The 26,555-nt window shown below is 33.9% G+C and overlaps 8 protein-coding genes across 8 annotated transcripts; 4 read left to right on the forward strand and 4 right to left on the reverse strand.

The window, feature by feature from the left end:
• Position 1: 1 nt before the first annotated feature.
• FDP41_000201 (uncharacterized protein) lies at positions 2 to 9,711 on the reverse strand (the record flags this gene model as incomplete). The annotated part of the gene is made up of 4 exons (XM_044705158.1): positions 2 to 3,402; positions 3,503 to 8,853; positions 9,065 to 9,207; positions 9,331 to 9,711. 4 exons carry the CDS (start codon positions 9,709 to 9,711, stop codon positions 2 to 4), a joined length of 9,276 nt encoding a protein of 3,091 aa, XP_044569875.1.
• Positions 9,712 to 10,075: 364 nt separating this feature from the next.
• FDP41_000202 (uncharacterized protein) lies at positions 10,076 to 10,822 on the forward strand (the record flags this gene model as incomplete). Its single annotated transcript, XM_044705169.1, has 1 exon — positions 10,076 to 10,822. The coding sequence occupies one exon, from the start codon at positions 10,076 to 10,078 to the stop codon at positions 10,820 to 10,822; it is 747 nt and encodes a 248-aa protein (XP_044569876.1).
• Positions 10,823 to 10,875: 53 nt separating this feature from the next.
• FDP41_000203 (uncharacterized protein) lies at positions 10,876 to 11,727 on the reverse strand (the record flags this gene model as incomplete). Its single annotated transcript, XM_044705180.1, has 1 exon — positions 10,876 to 11,727. One exon carries the CDS (start codon positions 11,725 to 11,727, stop codon positions 10,876 to 10,878), a length of 852 nt encoding a protein of 283 aa, XP_044569877.1.
• A 372-nt stretch (positions 11,728 to 12,099) lies between these two features.
• FDP41_000204 (uncharacterized protein) lies at positions 12,100 to 13,593 on the forward strand (the record flags this gene model as incomplete). The annotated part of the gene is made up of 3 exons (XM_044705191.1): positions 12,100 to 12,436; positions 12,703 to 13,373; positions 13,501 to 13,593. 3 exons carry the CDS (start codon positions 12,100 to 12,102, stop codon positions 13,591 to 13,593), a joined length of 1,101 nt encoding a protein of 366 aa, XP_044569878.1.
• Positions 13,594 to 13,724: 131 nt separating this feature from the next.
• Positions 13,725 to 15,465, reverse strand: FDP41_000205 (uncharacterized protein; the record flags this gene model as incomplete). Its single annotated transcript, XM_044705202.1, has 2 exons — positions 13,725 to 14,843; positions 15,076 to 15,465. 2 exons carry the CDS (start codon positions 15,463 to 15,465, stop codon positions 13,725 to 13,727), a joined length of 1,509 nt encoding a protein of 502 aa, XP_044569879.1.
• An 866-nt stretch (positions 15,466 to 16,331) lies between these two features.
• FDP41_000206 (uncharacterized protein) lies at positions 16,332 to 21,509 on the forward strand (the record flags this gene model as incomplete). Its single annotated transcript, XM_044705213.1, has 1 exon — positions 16,332 to 21,509. One exon carries the CDS (start codon positions 16,332 to 16,334, stop codon positions 21,507 to 21,509), a length of 5,178 nt encoding a protein of 1,725 aa, XP_044569880.1.
• Positions 21,510 to 21,580: 71 nt separating this feature from the next.
• On the reverse strand, positions 21,581 to 23,694 carry FDP41_000207 (uncharacterized protein; the record flags this gene model as incomplete). Its single annotated transcript, XM_044705224.1, has 4 exons — positions 21,581 to 22,219; positions 22,452 to 22,763; positions 22,888 to 22,991; positions 23,184 to 23,694. The coding sequence occupies 4 exons, from the start codon at positions 23,692 to 23,694 to the stop codon at positions 21,581 to 21,583; spliced, it is 1,566 nt and encodes a 521-aa protein (XP_044569881.1).
• Positions 23,695 to 24,910: 1,216 nt separating this feature from the next.
• Positions 24,911 to 25,852, forward strand: FDP41_000208 (uncharacterized protein; the record flags this gene model as incomplete). Its single annotated transcript, XM_044705235.1, has 1 exon — positions 24,911 to 25,852. One exon carries the CDS (start codon positions 24,911 to 24,913, stop codon positions 25,850 to 25,852), a length of 942 nt encoding a protein of 313 aa, XP_044569882.1.
• Positions 25,853 to 26,555: the final 703 nt, after the last annotated feature.

Consider the following 26,555-nt stretch of genomic DNA (forward strand, 5'->3'; position numbering starts at 1 on the left):
TTTATTTCAACTTCTTCTTTTTCACTTGTCCACTCACTGCTGCATTCACCTGAACAGTTGCCTCTTGTGATTGTTCCTTCAATTTTCTCTTCTTTGCCATATTCTTTTTCAAATTACTCTCCAATCTCTTTTTAGCGAATTGAGTGGGTGAAAGGAGTACTTTTTGTTCTCGAAGAATACTCTTCTTTGAACTCTTTTGTTCCACTTCTTTTCGACCTTGTTCATAGGCTTGAGTGAATGCTGTATTGGTGGTAGTAGTAGTAGTGGTGGTGGTGGTGGTGGTGGTATTCGATGCATTACAATTGGTAATAATAGTACTCGTAGTATATTGAATCATTAATTGTTTACACTCCTTGGCAAACCTTTCCAATTCATCCGTTACCACTGCCTTGTCTCTATTTGGAAATTCAATACATCGATACAAGAGAGGAGTCATGTAAATGAGATAGGGTTGCATTCGATCTTGATATTTAGCACATAATCCAACAAATAATTTCAATAGAGTATGTCTTCTAAAGGTCATGGTCTCATTCGTGTCATAATCTTCCGATTGATTGGAAATCTTTTTCAAGAGTTTGAACACGCGATGAAGAATATCTTGCGAATGAGTGTTGCTACTCTCCATACTTTGTTGCAATAACAATCCAAAGATATAAATAAATACTTTCACAATAACAACCACTCCAGAATCATCACAAATAAATCGAGCTCTAAATAAATTACAAATATTGAAAATCATCTTTTCAAGAGATGGAATATCATTCAAAATCTTGGATTCTCTCAATTTCTTCTTCTTCTTTGATACATATAATTCAAAGATTCTCAAAGATTCAACTCTCACTTCATTCTTCATTGCTTCATGATTGCTGCAAATTAAATTCAACAAAAATTCATAAATCTCATCCAATTGAGTCATTCCAATTAGAGAATTGTTAAACAAACTATAAATACATTCCAAACATTCTAACAAGAGAGAAGAGTGTTTCTCAATATATTGTTCACCATGTTCAATCACATGAGTAATTTCTGGTAACATGACTTGATAAAATTCACTCTTTGATTTCAATCGAGTTCCATTGCTCACTTGAGAGAGTACAAGAATGGAATTCAATGCAACACCTTTCAACTTGTCTTGTGAAGTTAACCATGTAACAGTGATTGAAATAATTCTTGAAAAGTTTTCATCATTCAATACTTTGACAAAGTGTTGAAGAATTTCTCTTAATTGTTGAATGATTTGTGAAATGGATTGATTTTCACCGGAGAGTCCTCTCTTCTTGCATTGTTTTTCTAATTCCAAAATAAGTGGATAATAAACCAATTCAGTCTTATCATTTAAAAATGAATTTGGGAATTTCTTAACAATGGTTTGAATGACACTCAAAATGGCTGATTTTGATTCTTGTGACATGTGTTCATTCAATACATTCTTGAAGAGATAATTGAGTTTCTCTTGTAACACTTCATTTGTGAATGGATAGTTCAAATAAAAGTTCACTAACATTTCAACAATGAGTGTTCGAATTTCAACATTCAATGTTGTCAATAGAATTGTTTTAGACTTGTCCATTAAATCATAAATTTGTGGAGATTGAATCTTTCGATCAATCAGAGTCTTGAGAACTTGGAAGGTTTGAATGGAATAGGTTTTTCTTGTTGAAGAGATTTCAATTTTCAACATGTCTAATAAAATGTCTAATTGTCCACTTGTTAATGGGAATTTTTGTGAAACATCACTTTGTAAAAAGTATTTCAATCCAGTGAAAATAGTTTCCCATGTCTCTGTATTGGTAGAATCAATTCCTGAATTGGTTAATATATCAAATGTTGCATCTAATAACATTTGTTTGTTCTCATTCAAAGATTTAAATGCTTTTGGAAGTCTTTTTGCACATTCGATTAATATTCTAAATGCTACCAATGCAACTGATAAATGATTTCCACTCACATATTTGATGAGTAATGGAATGACACTATCAATCGATGAAATGTGTTGCTCTAAATGAATCTTTCCAGTTTTCATACACTTTTCAAAGAATTTCAAATAGAATTGAACAATAATATGAGAATTATCAATGAGACCAGCGAGTAATCTCATTTTCATATCATCTGCTTGATCGATGGCACCTTGTCGTCCTGGTTCTTTTTGAACTAGGAAATTCTCTTCAAGTCTATTTTTAGTCATTTTCACAGAGTGATAACGATTATTGTCGGTGAGAGATTTGAAAGTTTTCTTATAGAGACGATATTGATTCAATGCTTGAATGATACAATCCATGGCATTGATTGGAGTATACTTATTGTCACTCAAATTGTTGACACTACTATTAGTACCACTACTGCCACTACTATTAGTACCACTATAACCACTACTGACTGACACTTCAGAATGATCTCTCAATGTTCGATTTCTCATAATACCTTTGAGAAGGAATTTCAATACAAATTCAAATCTCTTTAAAATCTCTGCATTATGTACTCGTCGAAGTTTGAAATGAATATCTTCAATAATGGTACTGAGACAACGTTTGATATCAATAATAGATCCAAGTAATTCAAAACAATTGAAGAGAGTATTTTGATGTTTGGATTTGAAATGTTTGGAATTTGGTTGTTGTTCTGAATTGTCTTCCATCTCTTCAAGTTTTTCAGTATCAAATCGAGAGACTTTTCGTTTCTTGTAGGTTTTCAAAGGTGGATAATTAATTTCACTCAATAGAATAACATTGACATTGTGAATGGTTTGTGTGGACATGATGATGGGAGGAGTGTGAGTTGTACTACTACTACTACTACTACTACTACTAGTATTATTATTATTATTTATATTACTAGTAGTATTATGAATAGGATTACTCTTTTGATTACTACTAGTAGTAGTCATCATTTGATAGGACATGACTTTCAATAAATTTTCCAATACAATATATAAAGTATCTGTTTGATAACCTTCTTCAGAGAGAACAGATTTCATCTTTTCTAACATGAAATTAAAGTAACTTGATCCCAATTCTTTGAACATGTCAATGAGTGCCTTTCCAGCAACATTTTGTTGTTCTTCATCTTTGCTCTTCAATTTTCCTAATACGTCTAATACCATTTTAGAGAGTTGAGCATCTAATTGTCTTTTATCACATCTTCTTAATACCTTAATAATTAAGAAACACACTTGCATACGCATGACATAAATTTCCATCTTCTTATCCCATAAGAATTTGGTAACTTTGGGAACAAAATCTCTTAAAAAGTATCTTTTCATTCGCTTGCCTTTGGATTGAGAAGAAGAGAATTTTTGTAGTGAATGATCTAATTGTACATGTTCATCTTGTTGTTCATCTTGTTGTTGTTCATTCTCATCCTCTTTCTGTTCATTCTCTTGTTCATCCTGTGGTTGTTCATCTTCTAATTCATCGAGATGCATCTTTTCAAATGGAAAGACATCCACAATTTGACAAATAATATCCAATGCCATCTTTTTTTCTCTTGGAGAGTATTTTCATACCATATCCACCCATCATGGTTACAAATTGATTGAGAATGGAATGTGAATAATTCCAATCCATATGTGTAACAAGATAGACAGAGAGACCTCGAATCATTTCTTGAATATTCGAATCATCAATGACCATTAATTCATAAACAAGTGGAGCAACAATCTCATAAATACATGATTGTGGAATGGAACATGATTCTAAGGGAGTAATTAATGAACAAATCATTTGAACTCCTTGTAATTTCTTATTCATATTCTGATCAGAGATTAAATTCAAAGCATTTGAAAATGGTTTTGCATCTTTCAATTCATCCATACAGTCCACTAATTTGGCAAAGACAATCATCATTTCATTTCGATCTAATAATTTAGAAGAAAATGCTCCTCTCTTCACATAGAAGAGAAGTGTTTTTGAAATTTCTGAAAATGGTAAAACATTTGAATCCTTTTTTCCACCAATTTCTTGAACAAGACTGGTCGAACAATTTCTTCTTCCCATCACAATGGCATCAATGAGAACATGAGTGAGTGCTTTACATGCTCCATCTCTAAGAATCCATTCCTTATGATTCAAAAAGAAGAGTAAATTACCAACAATGGGATACAATTCAATTTCTCCTAATTGTGATTGAATGTATGACTTTCGATCTAAAATTTCATTAAATATTTTCACACGACTGGAAGAGTCCATTTGAGTGAGATGAGAATCTTCTTGAGCATTTAAACCATTAATAATTCTTGAAGTGAATTTCAATGTTTCACTCATATTAAATCCATGAGCTAATTGTTCAATAATTTCACAAAGTGATCTTCTAAATATAGTTTCACTATTGTTAATAAACATTTTAGAAAAGTAAATGATATAAGTTCTTTTCACTTCTTCACTGGAATATAAAAGATACTTTTTAAAGAGATGTAACAAGACATGTGCTTCATCTTCTTCAAGTGTTACACCATCTCGAATCGATCCACCATAAAAATTGAGAATAATATCAGCAGGTGATGATTCATCAAAGTATGCCTTCAATTTGTCAATAATTTTGAAACATCTTCTGTTATAGGAATTTCTTGAATTCACTGGTTCATGATACAAATGATGGAATGCATTCAAAATTCGATTCACTAATGGAGGTTCAAATATTTTAGTGCCAATGGTGAGTCCATTTTCAATGTCTGTGGAAATGGTTGGAAAATTCTTTACATTCAAATTCATGAATATTTCATCTCGATGGTTGATCATCTTTTCTAAAATGTTGAGACAAGTGTGAAAGACTTGTGGTGATACATTATATTCATCAATTAATTCTATAAATTTGTAAATTAATTCCTTTTCATAGTATTTGATTAAATAGTATAATTTAGGAATATCGAACCATGAATAAATAATACTAAAATAGGCTGGTAATTCTTCAATCACAATATTCTTCTTATCATGAATCTTGTTGAAGAAATTTGTGAAAATAGAGACAACATGATTGGTGAAATTGACAGAGAATTCATATTCTTGTTTTCTCTCAAAGAATAGAGTCAATAAATCAACTGCTCTTCTGAATGTGAGTGTGAGAGATACTTTTTGTTTGGAGGATTTGAATTGAGAGGATTGATTCAGGTAGAGGAGAGAGGATTGAGAATGTTGTGTTCCAATGGAATCTTTTTTGTTATTTGAATTTGCTCCAATGGAATGTTCCTTGTTTGAATTTGGTCCAAGAGAATCTTCTTGTGAAGTTTCCTTCTCGAGAGACTCCTCTTCTTCTTCTTCATCATCATCATTGGTAGTCATGGATTCCTCCTCTTCCTCTTTAGAACTTTCATTCTCGAAATTTTCTTCATCAAGCATGGCATTCTCATCATCATCAATATCCATCTTGTTATTCTCAGTAGAAGTTGATTTCATCCTATTGTGATCATGACTCTCTTTATCATGAATGGGAGTCTTTTTCTTGTCTTTTGAATTCTCTTCCTCTTCTTCTTGATCTTCATCATCCTCATCTTCCTCCACTTCCACCTCTTGTACCTCAATTCTCATTTCAATAATTGTGACAAGTAATTCTAACACTTCATTATAAAAATAATGATAATTTCCAGTCATACAGGTGAGAATTTCTTCAATGATATCCAACAACCATCTCAATTGGAATGTATTTGTTTTTAGCAAATCCTCTGAAAAATGACCTTCATCCTTATTCTTAAATCTTGTAAAAAGTGAATCAATGAAATATTTCAATACATTTGGTGGTAATTCTCCTAAAAATTCAATCACTTGATGCACACGAGTTTTCCACTTTTTAATGACCTTATCCTTTCCACTCTTTCCCTTCTTCTTTGGCATGTCATACATTAATAGATAAGGTTCAATAACTTTCAACAACATGTTCACATAATCAGATTGATAATGCTCTGGAACATGAGTTGGAAGTGTGAAATTCAATTTAGAGAGAGCTTGAACACTTCGATTGGAATTAATCACTTTGGAAAGACATCTCACCACACTATGAGTTAAATAAGGTAAATTTTCAAATTTGGAGAGACATTTCAATACAAGAGATTGAATGGATGGAGTACTTGTGGAGAATAATCGAAAAAGAACTTGTCTAATTTTCACACATTCTTCATGTGAACTCGAATAAAAATCAGATTTGAATTCTGAAATGAGAGCAATGAGTGTTTCTAATCGTTCAGTCATTGGATTTCTCGATGGGAAATTCATCACTACATTCTCAACATCATGATCTTTAAATTCATTTTCATAGAATGCATGAAATACTTTGATAATATCGGATTGGCAATGAGAAACATTGTCTTTGGCACAATTTGAAAAATCTTTGAATATCATTGGAAGATAGGTTTCATAATGAGTGTGTTCTTTCGAGTCATCTTTCATGACTTGATCAAATATTGTTTCAATATCTGAAATCTTTTCAATTTTCTTTACATTTCTTGAATAAGTTTCAAAATTAATGGTATATTGATCAGAAGAATGTTTTTTAGATCGATAAATCATGGATTTCTCAGATTGCCAAGATTTTCTATTCTGTCCATATTTATCATAGGCATGTAATAGATTTGAAATGAGTAATTCCCAAAATTCAGTGAAATTCATTCGACTCACACTTTGTGCCAAATGATGAGCTGGTTCCCACACAATACTATATTTGGTATAGTAAGCACCAAATACGTAATGAGAAAGTAGAGATTTGTATAATTGAGGAATGGATGAATGATATCTCTTTAAATATTCATTTGCCTTTTCTAATAAAACTACTCGAGTTCGAGATTGATCAAAATCAAATCCACACTCTTCTGAATCTTTCAAATATTCTAAAATGACACATTTTGTAGTTTCAATCTTATTCAAAGTCATTCCCTTTTGAATTTCATCTTGATCAAAATGTGTTAAAAGTTTGAGAGTTTCCAATCTCAATCTATCTGATTTGCTTTGTAAATTATATTTCAATGCTTTTGCTAATTGTTTAAATCTTGCATTGGAGAATGGGTGAGTGACTTCGATGGAAGTAGTGGTATTGGTAGCAGTAGTGGTGGAAGTATTGGTAGTCTTAGTAGTAGTATTGGTGGCAGCATGGTTCTCTTCTTCTTGTTTTAATTTTTCTAAATATAAATTAAATGCCATCAACACATGAAGAGAATCTCTTCCAAATTTACAGACCATATTCATAAAAGATTCTAACAATTTAGAGAGTGCATTCTTGGTGTATGGAATGACTTGAATGAGTACAATCATTGTTTGAGAGAGAATACATTGAATGATTTTCTTTGCCTTTTTAGTCAAGTCTTTTCCTTCACTTGTAGAGTTGAAAGTCGTTGGAGTTGAACTAGTAGCAGGAGTAGTAGTAATCGTTGTTGTTGTTGTTGGAATTGAACTAGTCAAACTAGTAGGAATCATAGTCGAATGGATTCTCTGTGGAGTTGGCCAATTGTGGATTGTTTTGGTCTTTTCAATAAGAGGAATAAATTGATTCAAAAATGTCATACACATTTGATATACTTGTTTGGCGTATGGTTCAGATTTCTTTCCATAGGTTGAGAGAACATTGAGCATTCCCCAAGTGATCAGTGCATGTGAATGATGATGTGAAAAGTAATTCATCACTTCCTCTGGATTCATTTTCATTAAATGATTCAATCGTTCTGAGAGTTGCTGTTGAATGACTGAAACAAATTTAGAATTCTTTTCAGAGAGTTGTGAATATTCCAAGAATGAATGTTCATCGGTTAAATTTGTATGAATAAAATTCAATAGGAATGAAATGGTACTTTCCATATTGTCTTCAATATCGCTATTCACAAATCTTAAAAATTCTTTCACAATGGTATTGGATTCTTCTTCAGTACCAACACTAGTCATTAACTTTTTGTAAAAAGTATAAACAGTTTGTTTGTCCTTAACAAAGAAGCAATTATAGAGTAAATTGTGAGAATTTTCAATCAAATCAGATCTCTGCATGGTATCCACAATGTCAGTAATGAATGAAAATAATGCTTGTGCTGTTTGTGGTGGCATTTCAGAGATTAATTCTTTGCGATTGATACATTTCAATAGTTTGAGAATGGATTCTTCATCACAACGTTCAACGGTCGTGGTGAATACTCGAATCCATTGAAGGACATGTCCAATTTGGAGAGAGAGTTTATCAAGAGAAGTTGTACGAGTTGTACTTTCAACACCACCACTACTACTAGTAGTAATACCATCATCATGATTCGACTCAACTCTACTCCAAATGTTCACTAAATATTCAAATTCCTTAACAAGTAAATCCCAAACTTGTTTTGCTACTTGCTTATTCTTTGAATAATCTCTTAATAGTATTAAACACTTTTCAACAAGTGTAAACTTATTTCCAATATCTGATAATTGTTTCTTTACAGTATCTGTTGAATGTTCATTCCAATCCAATTGTCTAAACAAGAGAGGTAATAATCTTGACATTTTTGAATGATAATTTCCAAGTACTCCTTTCATGGCTTCAAAAAACATTTGACTTGTTCCATCATACATATTTTGAGAGGGTTTTGAAATGAGTAATTCAAATGTTCTTCTCACATATTCTTTCAATTCAGAATCTGAGAGTTTGTTAATGAGAAATGAAAAACTTTCTGCTGCAAATTTTCGAATGTACCACTTTTTATGGGAAAGAATCTTGGAATACTTTTCAAACCATAAAGAAATGTCTTTTAGAATATATTTTTGTAAATATTTAAATAGAAATGCTAAACATTTGAAAATGAGAGCATTCAATTCAGTATTAGTCGATGAAATGTTATAGACAATAGGATAGAATAGACGAGGAAGTAATGGATAGAATTCTTGTCTGAGATCTTTGGCAAAGATGGTCACGAGACTTTGTGAAGGTGTGAATGGAGTGTAAAGTGAAGGTGATGCGAAGTGAAGGTGTTGGGTATTCGGTTGAGAGAATTTGTTATTGAAAGTGAGATGTTGTTGAGTGAATCATGTTGGAGTGTCGTGGATGGATGGATTCATATATAGAACACACGGTCATATATGAATGTTAGCACGCACAATAATTTCATGAACCAATGAATGAAACTTACTCTAATAAAGGTTGAAATGCAAGTGAATCCTTAATTCTCAAGTGATGAATAAAAATATCACAAATCTTTTCCTTGTGATGAAGCATTTCTGGAAGAGTTCGAACAAAATTTTGAACATTGCTTCTAAACATAATGTAATGTTTCTAAATATTAGTAAGTGAATTCAATTGAAAAATAGAGTGAAAGTGATGCATTCCAGTGTAAGAGAAAGTGTTTTTCAAAAAGAGAGTAAAAAAAGGTGAAAAGTCAAAAAACAATATACGAACCGTTAAATTCAATTCATCCCATTCTAACATTTTGTCATAGAAGAATGTGGTCGTATCGGTCTCATCTTTGGAATCTTCTCTTCTCCGAGTGTCATATTGAACATCAGAAATAATTTTAACATCCTTGATACATTCATAGAATGATTTAAATTTAATTGGGTTATCCTCCTTCTTAGAGGGTAACTTTTTGAGAATGGATTTAATTCTATTGTTGATACGTTCTTCGGGAGTTTCTTGATGTTCATCCTCCATGTGATCATGATTCAAAGATGTTTCAAGTGCATCACTTGGTCTGTTAGATGCCATTGTTGCGATCGGAGATGTGGTTGAGTTTCTTGATGATGAGACTCGATGTCGTTGTGTCTGATGATGATGCATCATTTTTTTGAATTCGGTTTTTGAGAGGATGATGCTGAGACAAGGAAAGGACGATGGTGCACTAAAAATTTGAAGTGTGTGGCGAACCAATGGAGAAGACACTCCACACCCTTCAAACAAAGAAAGTGAATGTTGGTACCGTACTATCATGATTCTCGTTCATTAATAAATGCTCATTTCAAACAAGAACTTGCCTTTATCGGTTACTCCCAGCTAGTGTTGCCCTTCATTGTAATCAAGACGTTTCGGTTGACCAATTTATTGAAAAATTTTGTCGAAAAAAAAATACGCCAAAATCACATCGTAAGTCATTCTCGTTTGATTCATCTTCAAAAATATTCATTTGCTGACATTAAGTAGAAAAACAATGGTCGTCAGTATCGAGAACGTTCGTACTTCAAAACCTGCTCCAGAAACTGTTTTGAAGAGAAGAAAGAGACTCCAAGCTCACACTGAGGAAAGATCCAAGCTCGCTTTCGAAAGAAAGAAGAAGCTCCTCGCTTTGAGAAAGAAGGCTTTGAAGAGAGCTGAAAAGTTCGCCAAGGAATATAAACAAAAGGAAGCTAACATTAAAGCTGCTCACGACCAAGCTGCCAAGATTGGTTCTTTGTACGTTGAACCACAAGCTAAATTGGCCTTTGTCATTAGAATCAGAGGTATTAAGAGTGTTGCTCCAAAGGTCAAGAAGGCTCTCCAACTTTTGAGACTCAGACAAATTAACAATGGTGTCTTTGTTAGATTGAACAAGGCAACTCTCAACTTGTTGAAGCTCGTCGAGCCATTCGTTGCTTGGGGATATCCATCCTTGTCCACTGTCAAGCAACTCATTTACAAGAGAGGTTGTTTGAACATCAATGGTGACAGAAAGCCAATCACTAGCAACGTTCAAATTGAAGAGAAGTTGGGTTCTAAAGATATTGTCTGCGTTGAAGATTTGATTCACGAAATTTACACTGTCGGACCAAACTTCAAGGCTGCTTCTAACTTCTTGTGGCCTTTCAAGTTGCAACATCCAAAGGGTGGTTATGAAACCATCAAGAAGCACTTCATCTTGGGTGGTTCATTTGGTAACAGAGAAGAATACATTAACCAACTTGTCAAGAAGATGTTGTAAATGCGCTCAAGCAATAAATCATAAAAATTTCACAATTTCTATAATTTGTTTGTTTAATCGGAATCATCGTTGTCACTCTCAGATTCGCTCTTTGGTGGAGGAACATACACACCCAGTGGTGACGGAGCATTTGGAGTGTCCAATAGACTAGGATCCAAACCATCCATTTCCATCTTTCTTGCAATTTGAGGTTTTGGTACACCAATCTTGTTAAGGAGACGAAAGTAATTTGCAAGTCTTGGATCTTGCTCGCAGGTTGGAATGTCAGTATTGCCCCCACTTGAATCTTCGGATGGGATAGGAACAGTCATGACCGTCGAAGGATTTGGTGGTGGTGGAACCCCGTTTGTGGCAGATGAAGGAGATGGAGGAGGTGGAACCGTATTGCTCATTAATAATGATCCAGGTGGAGGAGGTGGAATACTGCTGGAAAATGTTGGAGGCGGAGGGGGTGGAACACCTGTATTGGAAGTTAAGGGTGGTGGAGGAATGTTATTGCAAGTCGTGTTACTTGCTGAGGGAGGAGGAGTAGGCTGTGTAGTGACATTAGCAGAACAAGTATTACTGCTACAACCTTGTACGGCATGATTCATTCCAGACATCCATTGCTCCATCCGTTCTTTCATTCCGTCCACAGAATGCAATTTCTTCTCTAACAACGCTAAAATAATTTCGACGTGATGTATCTGAGAAGAAACCTTTGATAATTTGCTTTCGCAACTAAAAGCAAAAGAATTCATCGTTTGCACCATTTGGATTGTAAAATTATTTACAATATCAAGGGTTTTATAATAATCAATCGGAATTAGTTGGGGTGGAGGAAGGAATGATTTTGAACTAGTTTTAGATATTTGAGAGGTTGGAGTATTTGGATTGATGGTGGAGCCTAATGTTGGGTTGCTCATGATTAAATGCCTTAATCATAAATTTTTTTTTGAAAGATTTTAACGTGTGTTGATGAGGTGTTGGGGCAATGCATATATTGTTGGTCCAAGATTTGGAGAAGAAGAGCCTCCACCATGGTGATTACCACCACAATCATCATCCACAGAGTCCAACACACACAAAGTGAAGACAGTCTGTGCTTTGAAATGTCCATTTGAACTTGTTTATCCAAATTCTCCGAAAGTGAATCTTTCCGACTGAGTCACATGAGTCTCGCCACTGAGTCACAAACAAGAAATTTGTGTCGCCAAACAAAAAACACATCAACCCATCACCCCATCACAATAACAACAATTCTTCCTTATTGTTACCCATTTGTTCAAGTTCGTTCAATGTCTCAAGTCCATCACAGTATCACAAATGTGACAACAACAACATCAGAAGGACAACAACAAATATCCTCACATCATTCCCTTCCTCCTTCTCATCATCATCATCATCATTTGGATGCTCACATGAATACAGCAGTGAATCATCATATTCTTCCTCATCATTATGAAGTGATGAACAACAACAATAATAATAATAATGGCACAACTTCCGTGACGATGGACACTCTTCAACAACAACGAAAGAAAATTCATGCCATTGCAGAATTTGTTGCGGGAGCATTTGGAGGATTGGCTGGTATTTGTGTTGGATATCCATTAGATACCATCAAAACAAGAAGTAGGTTCATTAATTCAAATAGTTGATGTTTTGGTTGTTCAACATTCAAAATTTTCATTCGGTACGATCATTCTTGTTGAACAAATTCAAAAAACGATCTATTTGTACTTTTTCGTTGATTTCTATTATTCAAACTATTTGTACTTTTTCTATGCTGTTGTTGATTCAAAAAACGACTCTCTGTTGTTGTTGTTTGACAATAATTGTATGGATGGTAATGATGGTGTGTTTGGTTGGTTGACCAATGAAAACATTTTCCGAAAAAGTGCAAATATTTCAAGAGAATCATCATCAATTCAATGAAACATTTAAAACCAAATGGGATTATTTTAGAGGACTTTATAGAGGTTTAACAAGTCCACTCATTGGAGAACTTGCAAGTAATTTCGTATTATTTGGATCGTTTGGAATTTGTAAAGATTGGATTTCAAACTATTCATTGAATGAGAATTTACGAGATGAATATAGCCCATGGAAAGAATATGCTGCCATATTTGCATCAGGTGCATTCTCTGGTTTGGCCATTAGTTTTGTGGTAGCTCCAACTGAAATGATTAAAATCCAAATGCAGACCAAAAATGGAAGTGAAAGTCAAACGGTGATGAATTGTGTGAAAGAGTTATGGAAAACAAGAGGAATGTTCCATGGTTATGTCTCTTGTTTGAATCATCAATTGACTTTTTATTCTTCCTATTTTCTTATTTATGAATGGTGTAAGAGACAATTCGCTCATTACTACTCCTCAAAAAAGAATGATTTGAAATTTGAACACAATGCATTCACATTACTCATTTCAGGTGGTGTGAGTGGAACATTAAGTTGGGCATTAGTCTATCCGACAGACTCGATTCAATCCATTGTGAGATATGATCGAAATATGAACATGAGAATGGTATTGAAAAAGTATTCATTGAGGGATTTGTATAGAGGTTTTCAGGTAAGTGTATTCTTGCTTTTTTCTGTTACAAGATTGGTGATTAACATGTTGTTGTTGTTGATATTTGTGACTATGATGATGGCGATGGGTGATGGTTCATCCACAATATGTTGTTCATTCACAAAAGCCCACTGTGATTCGTGCATTTCCTGTAAATGCTGTCACTTTTTATGCTTATGAGTTGGCTTATAAAATGATGGAATATTTGAATCATGAATAAAAGAAAGTGTGGTGTGACACACCTTACGTCATCATTGAATGTTCTCGAAACTTGTAGAGAACTGTTAGTTGTTGTCGTCGTCGTCGTCGTCAGTAGAAAACATCATCATCATGGTAGTATTGAAAAAGTTTTTACTCTTGATGAACCACAGTTGAGAGAGATTTCAATTGTTCCAATGTAATATTAATATTGTCTCTCATTGATTCAAGATATCTCACATACATGTCAATCATTATTTGTTGAACTTGTTCATTGTTGTTGATGAGTGAGTTTGTTGCATTCGTGCCATGATCAGTTGTCAAAGGAGAGGAATTTAATCCACTCATCAAGTGATTGAGTAATTGTTGGTGATTCATCATTAAAGAAGAAGTGTTCATCTCCATCAACAAGTTGGATGTGAGACCATTATTAATAGCAGAAGTAGTCAATGTGTGACCACCACTGGGTAGAGATGCACTAGCATCACCACTAGAAGTCATGGTGGCAGTAGTGGTAGTAACATTTGGTCTACCATTAGTCGTATTAGTACTACTACCATTATTAGTACCACTACTACTCGTTCTATTTCTTCTCTCTTCTTGTTCCTTCAACAAGACATCAATAGGTCTTCGACAAGTTGGACATTCTTGTGATCTCTCTAAACATCCTCTCAAACATTTGGAATGGAATAAATGTCCACATGGTAAAATCTTAATTGGATTCTGTGGAGTATTTGTGATCATTTCTTCTCGACACACCACACAAACACCATCATATTCATCTAATTGAGATTGAGTTGCATTTTCAAATTTTTGATCCAATGTATATGCTGCTCTTCTATAATTAATTAAATCTGTAATCTTTTTACGAACATTTCCAATGGTAATGTAAATATTTCTTAACAAGTGGAAAGGTAGTCCATATTTGGACATGATGACTAAAAAGAATGACAGATAGACCATCGATTGTAATAACTCGGATGTAATCTCTAAATAGAATACAGAAACATCTCTTGATTCCCATTCACTATTTCCTTCTGCATCTTGTTTTGATAAATTATATGCATGGAAACATAATCTCACACTCACAGTGATTGCAATGATTGAGAGAATTAAAAAATCACTCAAAAACAAAACACGAAGTGTGACACCTTCTTTGAGATAATGCATAGAGAGAGTAGTAGCAAAATATGCATCACATGAAAGTAAAAGTAAAAGACATGAATAGATTCTTGCAAAAGTGGAAGTGGATGTTTGTGGAAGAGATTCAAGCTGAAGTGAATGGTGAGTGATGGTGGGTGATGAATGTGAAAAGTAGTCAAGTGATGGTTGATGTAGAGGTAGGTATCATGAAGAAGTAGTCAAGTGATTGTCAAGGCGGTATCGGTATGATTTGCAAAGTAGTTGTAGTGGTGGTGGTAGTAAAAGTAGTCAAGTGATGAAGTGGTCAATTGTACAATTAAGTCATACAAAATGATCAATCATCGGAATTGTTACAACTTACATGTTTGACACGTAATTCACAAATCCAATGAAAGATCTTTAAAAATAATGATGTAATCATCATGGCTAACATTCTGGTTGATAATTCTTCTCTAAATATAGTCATTGCTAAACATGTTTCAATTAATGCAAAATATCCCTTCTCCCATACAATTTCTTGCTCGTAAATTCTCAATGATCCGAAAAATATTTTCACTAATCCCATTCCAAAATATATTATTAATAAAATTAAATCGGTGATGAGTATTATTTTTCCTAATTTGGATGATATTAAATTAACGACAATAAGATAAAATTGAGAGTATTGATTTGCTGTATGAGCAATGAGAATGGTGGTTAGAAATATAGATAATGCTGTAATGGTTTTTAAATCCATAAGAGAGGAAGCCATTTTGTTTTTGTGATTATTATTGGATAATAGTAAGGGATGATTAAAGTGTTATTACTGTTGAATAAAAAACATGAAAAGATAATGATCAATTATATATAGACAGGGAAGAAAAGAACGGCTTTGAAAATCAATTGATTGGATCCGATCGGGAATTGAGAGTGCTGAGAGAGCACAAGTATTTTTTTGTTGGTGGAAAGAATATTGCAAACACGTGTTTCCAGGAATACTATTAGTGAAAAACTGAAACACAATGCCAACACAATTGGGTGTAGAGTGCCTGAAACTGTTCCAACTTCCCATCCATACATGAAACAAGAACTGTAAATCAAAAGTTTAACTAGGTAACTCGTTGTCTGGTGAATATCAAGAAAACCCGAAAATGATTATCCAGTGAACAAGAATTCTCCACCACAGCTGTTGGACACCACCACCAACATCTAAATTTATTCCTGATGTCACAATGAACTTGAAAAAATTCAAAATTGAAACTCTTCTGTTGGCTCTTCGAACGTGATCAATCTCACATTCACTTGGTACAATCTTTTGAAGAGAGAGCTGTATCACTCAATTCCCAAGATCACCACCACCGTAGAGAGCAGTACTAGTAGTGCGTGCTACTATCATCACAATATTGAAATCATTGAAACTCCATCACTCACGACGATTGAAATATTTCTCATTGGCCGATTTAAATCTTTTATTCTTCACAAAACAACGTTGATACGACAAAACAACTGTTCATTGACGACACCTACAACTCACCCTCATTGTGATAGCATTCAATATTATTTATATTATAATTGAATCCATATTATACCTTTCCAAATTATTACATTTCCATCATCATCATCACCACTGAGAGATCAATGAATCACCAAAATAATAACCATCCAATACTTGAATTACCATCCTCCTCCTCCTCCTCCTCCTCTCTGAAGAGTACGAGTGCAGCATGGTCCACACCACCAACCCGATCATCCTCCACTTCCAGAAACTCCTTCACTCAGATCAAAAATAGACATTCAAATTTTGTGGTATTGGTGGTGTGCTATGAGGCTTCTCCTCATCCATCATCATCTCACTCTCACTCTACTACTACTACTACTAGTAGTAACAGGACACGAACAGCAGCCACACTTAAAAGTATTATTGATGATGAGGAAGATGATGGCAACACCACCAACACCAACATGGATCATCCTCATGGACCCATCATTCGTCGTAAATGGAGAGAATTCCCACTTCCTCTCGATGAATTCAAAGTCAGACAATGGAGTGGTCTACCCAATGACTTGTCTCTCTTCTACTATCATGTTCCAACTTTCAAAGAATGTGTTCATAATGGTATTAATTTCATGTCCTATCCCAATCATGTGATTATAGATACTATTGAATTAGAAAGACATGAATTGAAAAAGACAGAATGTTATTTTGTTTGTACAAGAGACAAGTATTTAATCAAACCTGAACATGATCCAGTCTATATTCGAATGCGTACTCAAAAACAGAATGAAAGTAGTATGATTCGTAGATTTTGTATCATTACAGAGAGCAATGAGCAAGAGGCTCAATTTTATTTGGAAGCCTCAAATTATGAACTTGGTGAAGCCTTGAAGAGTTATTTTATGGCTCAACCAATGAATCATCGAGTCGAGTCGAACTCATCGCGTAAAGTGAGTCTCGAAACAACCTTTCTTTCAAGTGCCAAATTAGGTCAAGTTGAAAAGTTACAAGCACTCTTGACCATTCCCTATGCATTTAGTATAGATACAGTCAATAACATGGGTATGAATGTTTTGCATTTGGCAGCACTACACTCTCAATTGGCATGTTTGAATCTTTTATTGAATTATTTCAATTCAGCAATGGATGATGATGAGGAGGAGGGTCCTGTGGGTTCTAAATATAGTAATGGTACCACTCCTGGAGGAGTATCGACTACCATTCATAGAAGTAGTACGACTCCTTGTACAGGTGGTGAATCACCACATCATCACCGAAAGATATCAAACTCTTTATTGAATCAAAATGATCACTTGGGTAATACTCCACTCTTCTATGCAGCAATGGGAGATAGTGTGGATTGTTTTGATTTACTCATTCAACAAGATGATATTTCTCTTTTTGAAAAGAATAACAATTCAGAAACAATTCTTCATGCCATTGCTATGGGAAGGGGTAATAAGGCAATATTTGAATCTTACTTTATTGCATGTGCTTTGAAATTGGATGAAGATGAAGAACGTTACAAATCATGGTGTAACACTAAAAACAATGATCAAGAGACTGCATTTCTTATGGCATGTAGAAAGAATAGACATTCCATTGTTTCTACAATTTTAGATCCTAATCAATGTTATGTCTCAATTATGGACATTCATTTGAAGAATCGATTTTCTCAGAATGCACTCATTGTAGCAGCAAAAGAGAATGCTTATCAAACATGTGAACTCTTATTGAAATCCAATTTATTTAATGTCAATGAAAAGGATGAAAAGAATTTAACACCACTCTTCTATGCATGTCTATTTTCACATCATGAATGTATTTCTCTATTATTGAATTATGGAGCTGATTATACATTGGATTATCAAGTGAATTATTTAATTAGAGGAGTATTACAAGGTGATCAAAAAACCATACAATACTTGTTGAGAGCAGGAATGTCACCTGATTATCGAGGAGTAACCATGTATGATGAAACGAGTGTGTATCATTTAAATAGTTCCACGGATACTACTACCATTTATGGTAGTCCTAATAATAGTTCTAGTGGTTCTGAAACCAAAGTTCACTCAAGTCCACTCTTAAATATGACACCTCTTCAATTATGTATCTATGGTAGTAGTAGTAGTGGTGATATTGGTGGTGGTATTGATGGTGATAGCACTGATCCATCCTTTGAAGACGATGAAGACCATGATGACATGAGTAGTACTAATAATAATAATACTCGTCATCATCGTGTACGAGTACATGAATCTTCTTCTCCTGTGATGGAATTAATCATGCGTAATATTAGTAGTCATCATGACAAGTCATTATCCAATTCTGCTCATCTCATTATGAGTCAAATCTTTCAACTACTCATTGATTCTGGAGCAAATGTCAATCTCAATATTCAACATTTACAAATTAGAGGTGGACTTCAAGCACATTGTTTATCATTTCCATTACTTGATTGTGTCTATGCTCTAAATATGGAATTATTTATGAAATTACTTTCTCATCCGAATATCAATGCCAATCAATCATGTATCTATACGGGTAGAACATGTGCTCATTTCATTATTGAACAATACTATCTCACTGATTCACAGAATTTAAAATTAGTTGCCATGTTTAGAGAATTGTTAAAAGTACCATCTTTCAATGTCAATGCACAAGATGTATTTGGAAGAACACCACTCTATCTTTCAAATCTATGTGGTACTCATCATTTATCTAAATTATTAATGAATCATCCTAATTGTGATGCAACATTGTGTGATGTGAGTGGAGTGAGTGCTCAACACGTGTGTGATTTGATAGGATCTATCTATTGTAATGAAATGAAAGCAAAGAAACACAAAACGATGTGTTTTAAATTAGATTCAAGAAGTCATTCAATGGTATTATTACCAAAAATACAAATTGGATACTATCTTCAACATGAAGTATTGAGATTTACATTTAAAAATGTCATTCCAATGATTACTATGAGTACAAGGAACAAGAGTCATAATTCAACATCCATGACTACTACTATGGACAATAAGAATGGTACTACTACTATTATGAACCAACCCTATCCACACCATCACCACATGGACCACCATCACATGAGTGAATTCTCTAAAAATAATCTCATCAAATTCTATCAAAGATTTTATCATTTGAAAAAATATTTACCATCGGCTTACATGTTGAATTGTAACAAGTTCAAAAATAATCCACATCGACATGACATGTTTTGTAAAATGATTGATTTTGAATTAGAATCATCCAATAAGATTCGACTCATAGTATCCTCCAATGTTGAATATATTGAAACGAATTCTCTTAAATTTTTTATGGATAGGCGTTTGACACGTGGCATTCAAATGAAATTTGGAACAGCATTGAAATTAATCTCTTCCATTTACATTCTCCACTCATGTGGTATTGTTCATGGTAATATAAGACCAATCACAAGTAGATTTAAAGAGCCTACTAAAACATGCCTTGTATTAGATTATGCATTTCCATTATTGAATAGATTTAAGAATGATCATGAGAATCAACAACCTCAACAACTTCACTCAAAGAATAATAACTCAAAGAATCAACAACCTCAACAACCTCACTCAAAGAATGATGATGACAACCACGATGATGATGATTACTACACATCACCTGAAGTTAAACAGTATGGTTATGATGCTCTGTGTGAAGAGAGTGATATCTATTCATTGGGTGCCATCTTTTATGAATTATTCTTTGATCATAAATATGGTGAGAAAGACATGAGTTCAAGTGTGAATCCTTTATTTAAAGATTTAGAGTCAATCCTTGCAGCATGTTGTTCAGAGTGTATTAGAGATCGACCCACCATGAAGAATTTGTATCAAGTCGTAAAGAGATGTACTAATGAGGTCATTCAATCACAAGTATTGGATGATTTAATGACACAACAATTGAGTACAGAAGTGAAATTGGTGGAGAGATTGATTCAAACATATGCTCATCCTACTCTCGTTCCAGCATTGACAAGAACAACATTGGATTTTTCTATGAGTGGTAATAGTTCTGGTGGTCATCATAATAGCACTAATAATAGTACGAGCTATTGTAGTAGTAGTAGTAGTAATAATAACACTGATCAATATCATGTATGGAAAGCTACCAATAATTTGAAAGGATGTATCAAAAAGTTGAAAGAAGAATATTCAAAGATTGTCTCTAACACCACCGTCAACAATGCTCTTCCACCTCTCTCAGAAGTATCCAACGTATTGGATGAAATTGAAGAATATTACACTAGTACTACTAGTACTACAACTACTACTGGTACTACTACTACGACTAGTACTGCTGGTACTACTACAACTGGAACTAATAGTTTTGACTGCTTTGAGAAACTTCACTCTCCATCATTCCTTACAACCATTTATGATATATTATATTTACTTGTACAAACATTACCTGACAAGTTCAAAATTGCACCATTTGATGTCTTGAGATTAATCTTATTGGATGAGAATGCAGTTCAACATTTATTCAAGACAGTGAGTGGAATGAAATTATTGGATGAATTGATGAATCGAATGAATCAATTTGTGAAATTGTGTACAAGTAGTCATGGATCCTCCTCATCTTCCTCATCCTCCTCAACAACAACACCACCACCCGTCGATACATTTTCTATTACTGTCATTAATTCTTGTCTCTCACATATCATGAAAACCAATCATGGTTGTAATTATTTTGTCAATTTCAAACCACAACATTATTGCACATTGGTGAACTTTTTAATTCAATGTTTTACATTTATCAATTCAGAAGAAAAGTGTTTCTACAGTGCATCCAGTGTAGTCTTTAATATGAGATTTGATATTTATAGAATTGGAGATCAATATGGACCAATTCTCTCTCAAAAATTGAAAGATTTGTGTTTGAAATTTCAACATCCATTCTTTGATCGAGATGTTCAAGCTGAGAAGTGTTCAAAACAATTATTAGATGCCATTGTGATGTGTTTGGATCGAATTTATTTGAAACATCGCCAACAACAATCATCCTCATCACCACCACTCTCAATCATTACCAGTGATACGATCAAATATTTAGCCAAAGCACTCTATACAATCATGAAGATGGATAATCATGCGAGAGAATACATGACATTTAAATTGTCCTCATCCTCCTCCTCATCCTCCTCATGGTCATGCTCACTATTGCAACCTGTGATTGAATCTGGATTGTATGTGGCCATTTCGAACATGATTGATCCAGAACCATTTTTACATGATGAAGAATTTTATGTTGAAAATCTCAAGTACAAATTTCTAAAGCCAAAGAAATAAAAGAGAATGATTCCATACTTGAAAACTCAATTTTATCCATCAACAACAGAATTCTGTGTTCTCATGCTCATTCAATACTTGCATGGAAATGTTTGTGGTAAAATATAGGCACTTGTGGTAAATTTGAGTGGTGCTGGTATTGGCAACTTGAAATAATCATCAAAGGTCATTTCAATCATGAAGGCCGTATAACCACCACCACTCGTACCACCATCACCATTATTATTATTATTACTATTACTACTCTTTGGAGGATTCTTCATGTAGACACGCCATGACAATGAATTTTCATCCACCACCAATGGTGTCGATTTCCATGCCGAGTTACCAATGGTTTGAACTCTAAAATCTCTTGCTTTTGGATTAAATGCTTGCCATAACAAGACACTGGTAGGTTTCTTTCCATTTCGAATATTTAAAGTTAATCGCATACCATTGGAATCGTATTGAGCTGTAAAATTATAGATGGGCATTTCAATACGATTCAAAACACCATAATAATAAGCAGCAATGGTCATGAATGCATCAGTACCAGCAAGAGAGTGATCTGCATTGGGAACATATCTCAAATGTCTATATTCATCACCACCATCCAATTCATTGTAACTGAATTGAGATAAATCTGGCCAAAAGAATTGATCACCAACTGCATTGACCATGTATTTGTTAGTTTTGGAGAGTCTTGAATTGTATTCAAATGGATCAATGACCTTTGTCAAAGACCATATGATATTATAATAAACACATGATGATATTTTAGATTCATCATATTCACAAAGTGTCAAATGAAATGTTGGATCAAGTGAAATGAAATGTTGGATCAAGTGAAATGAAATGTTGGATCAAGTGAAATGGTGAAGGATAGAATTCACACAATTGATATCGATTTTTATGTCGATGTCAAATTACAATATCAAACACTTAAACACTCAAACTCCTTACCTCTGTCAATTTCTTAAATGCATCAGAATTCAATTGTGCAGTAATACCTTCTTGAACATAATCATTCATTGCTTCTGGCCATCCACAAATTGAATTAAAAGTATGTTCTAATACTTGTCTTGTTTTTACAACAGGAATTACAATTGGAATGATGGATTTGACACGATGTTTCAAATCTGCAACACCCACCAACCATGTGGTCCATCCTCTTTTAGAAGCACCAGCAATGGTGAATTGTTCAATATGGACATTTGGAATCTGATTAGAAGTGTAATCTTGAATGGTATCCATAGCAAGAAGTGAAGATTTGACCTTTTGAGATTGTCAATAATAATTTTAATTTTATCCAATTGAATGGATAATATTGAATGGATAATATTGAATGGATAATATTGAATGGTGTTGACAACAACAACAACACGACTATTGAACTTACCATTGGTAATCGAGGGATCCAATTGGTTTCATCGGTATGATTTAAAAAGTGTGCCCAAGCAAATGCAAGAATTCCATCTTCAACACGTGACTTTTTCAATGGATCTGTTGTGGTACATGTCATTTGACCATTCATATGTGATCACATATGATTTCACAATATATATATATATAATGAAAATGATTTAAAAAAATCATTGTTGATTAATCATTCACAATATTTATAATGAAAATGATTTAAAAAATGATATGAAAAATGATTTCACAATATAGATAATGAAAATGATAGGATCATACCTGATTCAAATACAATGGGTTGATTTGGAATTTGATGAATGGCAGAGCATATCGATTGAGTGAGAAATGACATGATGGAAAGTTCACTATCTCCACGTGGTGGTGATGATTGTTGTGATCCACCAGTAATCATTAACAAACCCTCTTTTTTGTTTTTATCTAATGAATGTGGAATTGCAATTTCAATGTAATGAAACCACTCGTGTCTCCTTCCAATCTCTTTACTTGTTAACCAAAACACACTTGTCATGTTGAGAACATGAATCGTGGCATAGGAATTGGTATATTGATAGAGATATTGATAGGAATAGGAAGGAGTTGGTTGTTTCATGTAATCATCAAGGACTTGATGGTAATCAATCTTGGCGGCTTGTATGAATGAGGAGTGGTGGTGATGAGGATGATGAGGATGATGGAAGGTTAATGATAATGGAAGGTTGGTGAGAGAGCACTGAATGGCCAAAAGCACCACCATCGCCACAAGGATCACATGAAATTCGTGAAAGAACATTTTTTTAAAGAGGAAGAAGCCATCCGTGAACCACTTTTCCCTTATTTCCAGCATGTCAATATTTCTTGGACGTACAAGAGACAATGTTCCAAATATTGGCGTTCAAATATCTGTCAATCCTTTGATGAGAGTCTTGAGCTGTTGTTCCAATCATGAAGTACATTTCAAATATATCTATTTCCTTTAGTTCCGATATTATCTGGAATGAGATGAGGATGATAACTTTCCATAAATTCAATTTTTGAAAACACGACTATCTGGGCGAAAAAATTGTGTTGGTTATAATGACGTTCTTGTAATAAAAAACAAATAGGAAGTTCAAAAGATGTTAAGATAAACAAAAGAGAAAAATTTAAATACATTGTAGTTTGTTTTAAAAATTAATACAACTTTCTGCCAATATAACTAAGTAGTAAACTAATTTAAAAGATTTGTATTAATTTTTGAAAGTTGATAATACAACAAATATGTAATAATCAATCCGATTTAAATATATTATTTAATAAACCATTAGTGCAGTAAAAGAATATACAGTATATTTCTAACATTTTACGACCGATAATAAATTCTATTGATTATTAGTTCATATATTTAAAGTCATTTTACTGCTATAAATGACAAGTTATGCTGGAAGAAAATTATAATGTTTTATAATTACATTATATAAAAATGAATTAAGTGATTAAAATAAACTCAAGGGAAATGAATCAAGAATTTGGTTAATGAATAAGATAGCTAAGGATAATTAGATAGTTACAGATGATAAGTCCCTGGAATAATGGTTGTTCCAATATATCAAATTTCGTGTTAATGCGTTTTGCTTTAGTAGCTTTAATTATCTCGCGTTTTGTGATTCCAATTCTGTTATATAACCCAGTAATGATTAGTTAATGAACGAACAAAGACTCGACAAATAATGGTCACCTGGAGAAAGCATAGATGTTTAATCATTAGTTCTTTCTTTGCTCTTATGAGATCTGTTTTGATGATGCATTTGCGGTGGATATTGTTGTCAAGACTGAGATGAAAAAGGTCTATCTTTTTGTTAGCCAAGAGCTATATGGAGAAAAAGATACTTTCTCTGGGTTCAACAACTTTGAGAACTCTCACAAAAAGATTCTCTCCGAATATTCTCTTGCATTATCACCAACAGAACCACCGAATATTATCCTCCTCATGATCATCATGGGATATATTCTTTCTCAATCCTAAAAAAATGTGTTGGTCAAAAACAAGCTCTTGTTCCTTCTTCTTGATAGGATTGGTCATGACTCTTGATCAAGTGAGAAGAATGCATAACATTCAACAAAAAGAACATCGTGGACGCATGTTCTCTCAAGTATTGTTGTACTTGTCTTACACACTCATGGAGTTGTTGCAATTCATGCAATATGTGTTTGGTATTGAAGGTACTTGTGGTACCAGTCACAATGTGATATTAACCATTCTTGCACATGTATTGATTTGGACTCAACCCATCGCTCATAATTATTGGTGTTTGAAGAATACAAGAAAAGGAAGATCTGCCATGAGATATGCTCTCTTTTCTTCATTTGTAACATTTCTTGTAGCAACCATCTCGTTACTGTTGGGATATTATCATGTGGGAGGTTTTGGTTTGGAGTCCATGATGATGAAGGAAGAAGAGTCGTTTTCGACATTCACCAGTAGTAGTAGTAGTAGTTGTAGCAGTTGTAGTAGTAGCAGTAGTTGTAATCGTAGTTGTAATCGTACCGGTGGCATTGGTGGTCATTTATTGGGTATTGAAATTCAAAATGTTCATCCTGTTCTGTGTTCCTATCAAGGTCCTAATCATCTCTACTGGATGTTTCCCTATCATCCCTTGTGGGGTCATGGTATTAGTTGGTATGTGTGGCTCATTCAAACAGTCACTCCACACTTATTTAGACATTCAGTTCCAAATAATGATTTCCTTGGTAAGAATTGGGTGGTTGCAAGTTCTGTGGTGATGGGATGGTTAGTAGCTCTTGTCATTACTCTTCAAGTGGGTGGTATTATTCATGAAATTCCATCCTATTGGTGTCTCATTTCAATTCCATGGTTAATTCTTCCCTATATCTTTGCCATGATGAAGCCTAAAAGATTTTTAGTGAATGAGGAATTGTTTATCAAATCATCTCGAAAGAAAAAGGAATAACAATGGTTTGAATATTCAATCATCATCGTGATGATGATGATGAGATTTAAAGGTTGAACATGTTGGAGAATTTCAGAAGGAGTGCTTTCTATGTGGAGTCATCATCACTGGGTGAAGAAGAAGATACACAAGTTGAGATGGCGAACCGATTCTAACAAGATTTCAACTCATCCTTTGATTTCACACACCTGTCATTCAGCATTGAATTGTCATTCAATTCCCAACCAGCAATACACAAGGTTGTCGTGTTGCTGTTGGCCAACTTCATAATTTCCACGAATCATTAAATTTATCCTTTTGAACTTGACAAGTGATGAGCCCATGAGGCGACTCAGTGTTCTACTCTTACACTTTACTATTGCATTAAGGGATCTGCGCAATTTTTGAACCTGTATTTTCCACCTTGTACGGTTGAGAATGAAAATAAATTGCCACAGACAGTTCACCAACACTACCACAAACAAATTAGGCTGTGAAGATTTCATTTTTGGATATTTCTTGTCTTCTTTCTTCAGATCATCATTAAATATTTCAGAGATACTCGACCATATGAGACACATGTGGACTGTTCGACTGTTCCAAGCTTGTCTTTCCGTTGTTGATGATCACAGAGAAGATTGCTCTCACTTGATCTTAAAGAGTCAGTCAATTCAATAATACCACCACCACCACCACCACTGCAACAACTGTAGTTAATGGTGAA

The sequence above is a fragment of the Naegleria fowleri genome (assembly GCF_008403515.1).
Source record: "Naegleria fowleri strain ATCC 30894 chromosome Unknown tig1, whole genome shotgun sequence".
NCBI lineage: Eukaryota > Heterolobosea > Eutetramitea > Acrasida > Naegleriidae > Naegleria > Naegleria fowleri.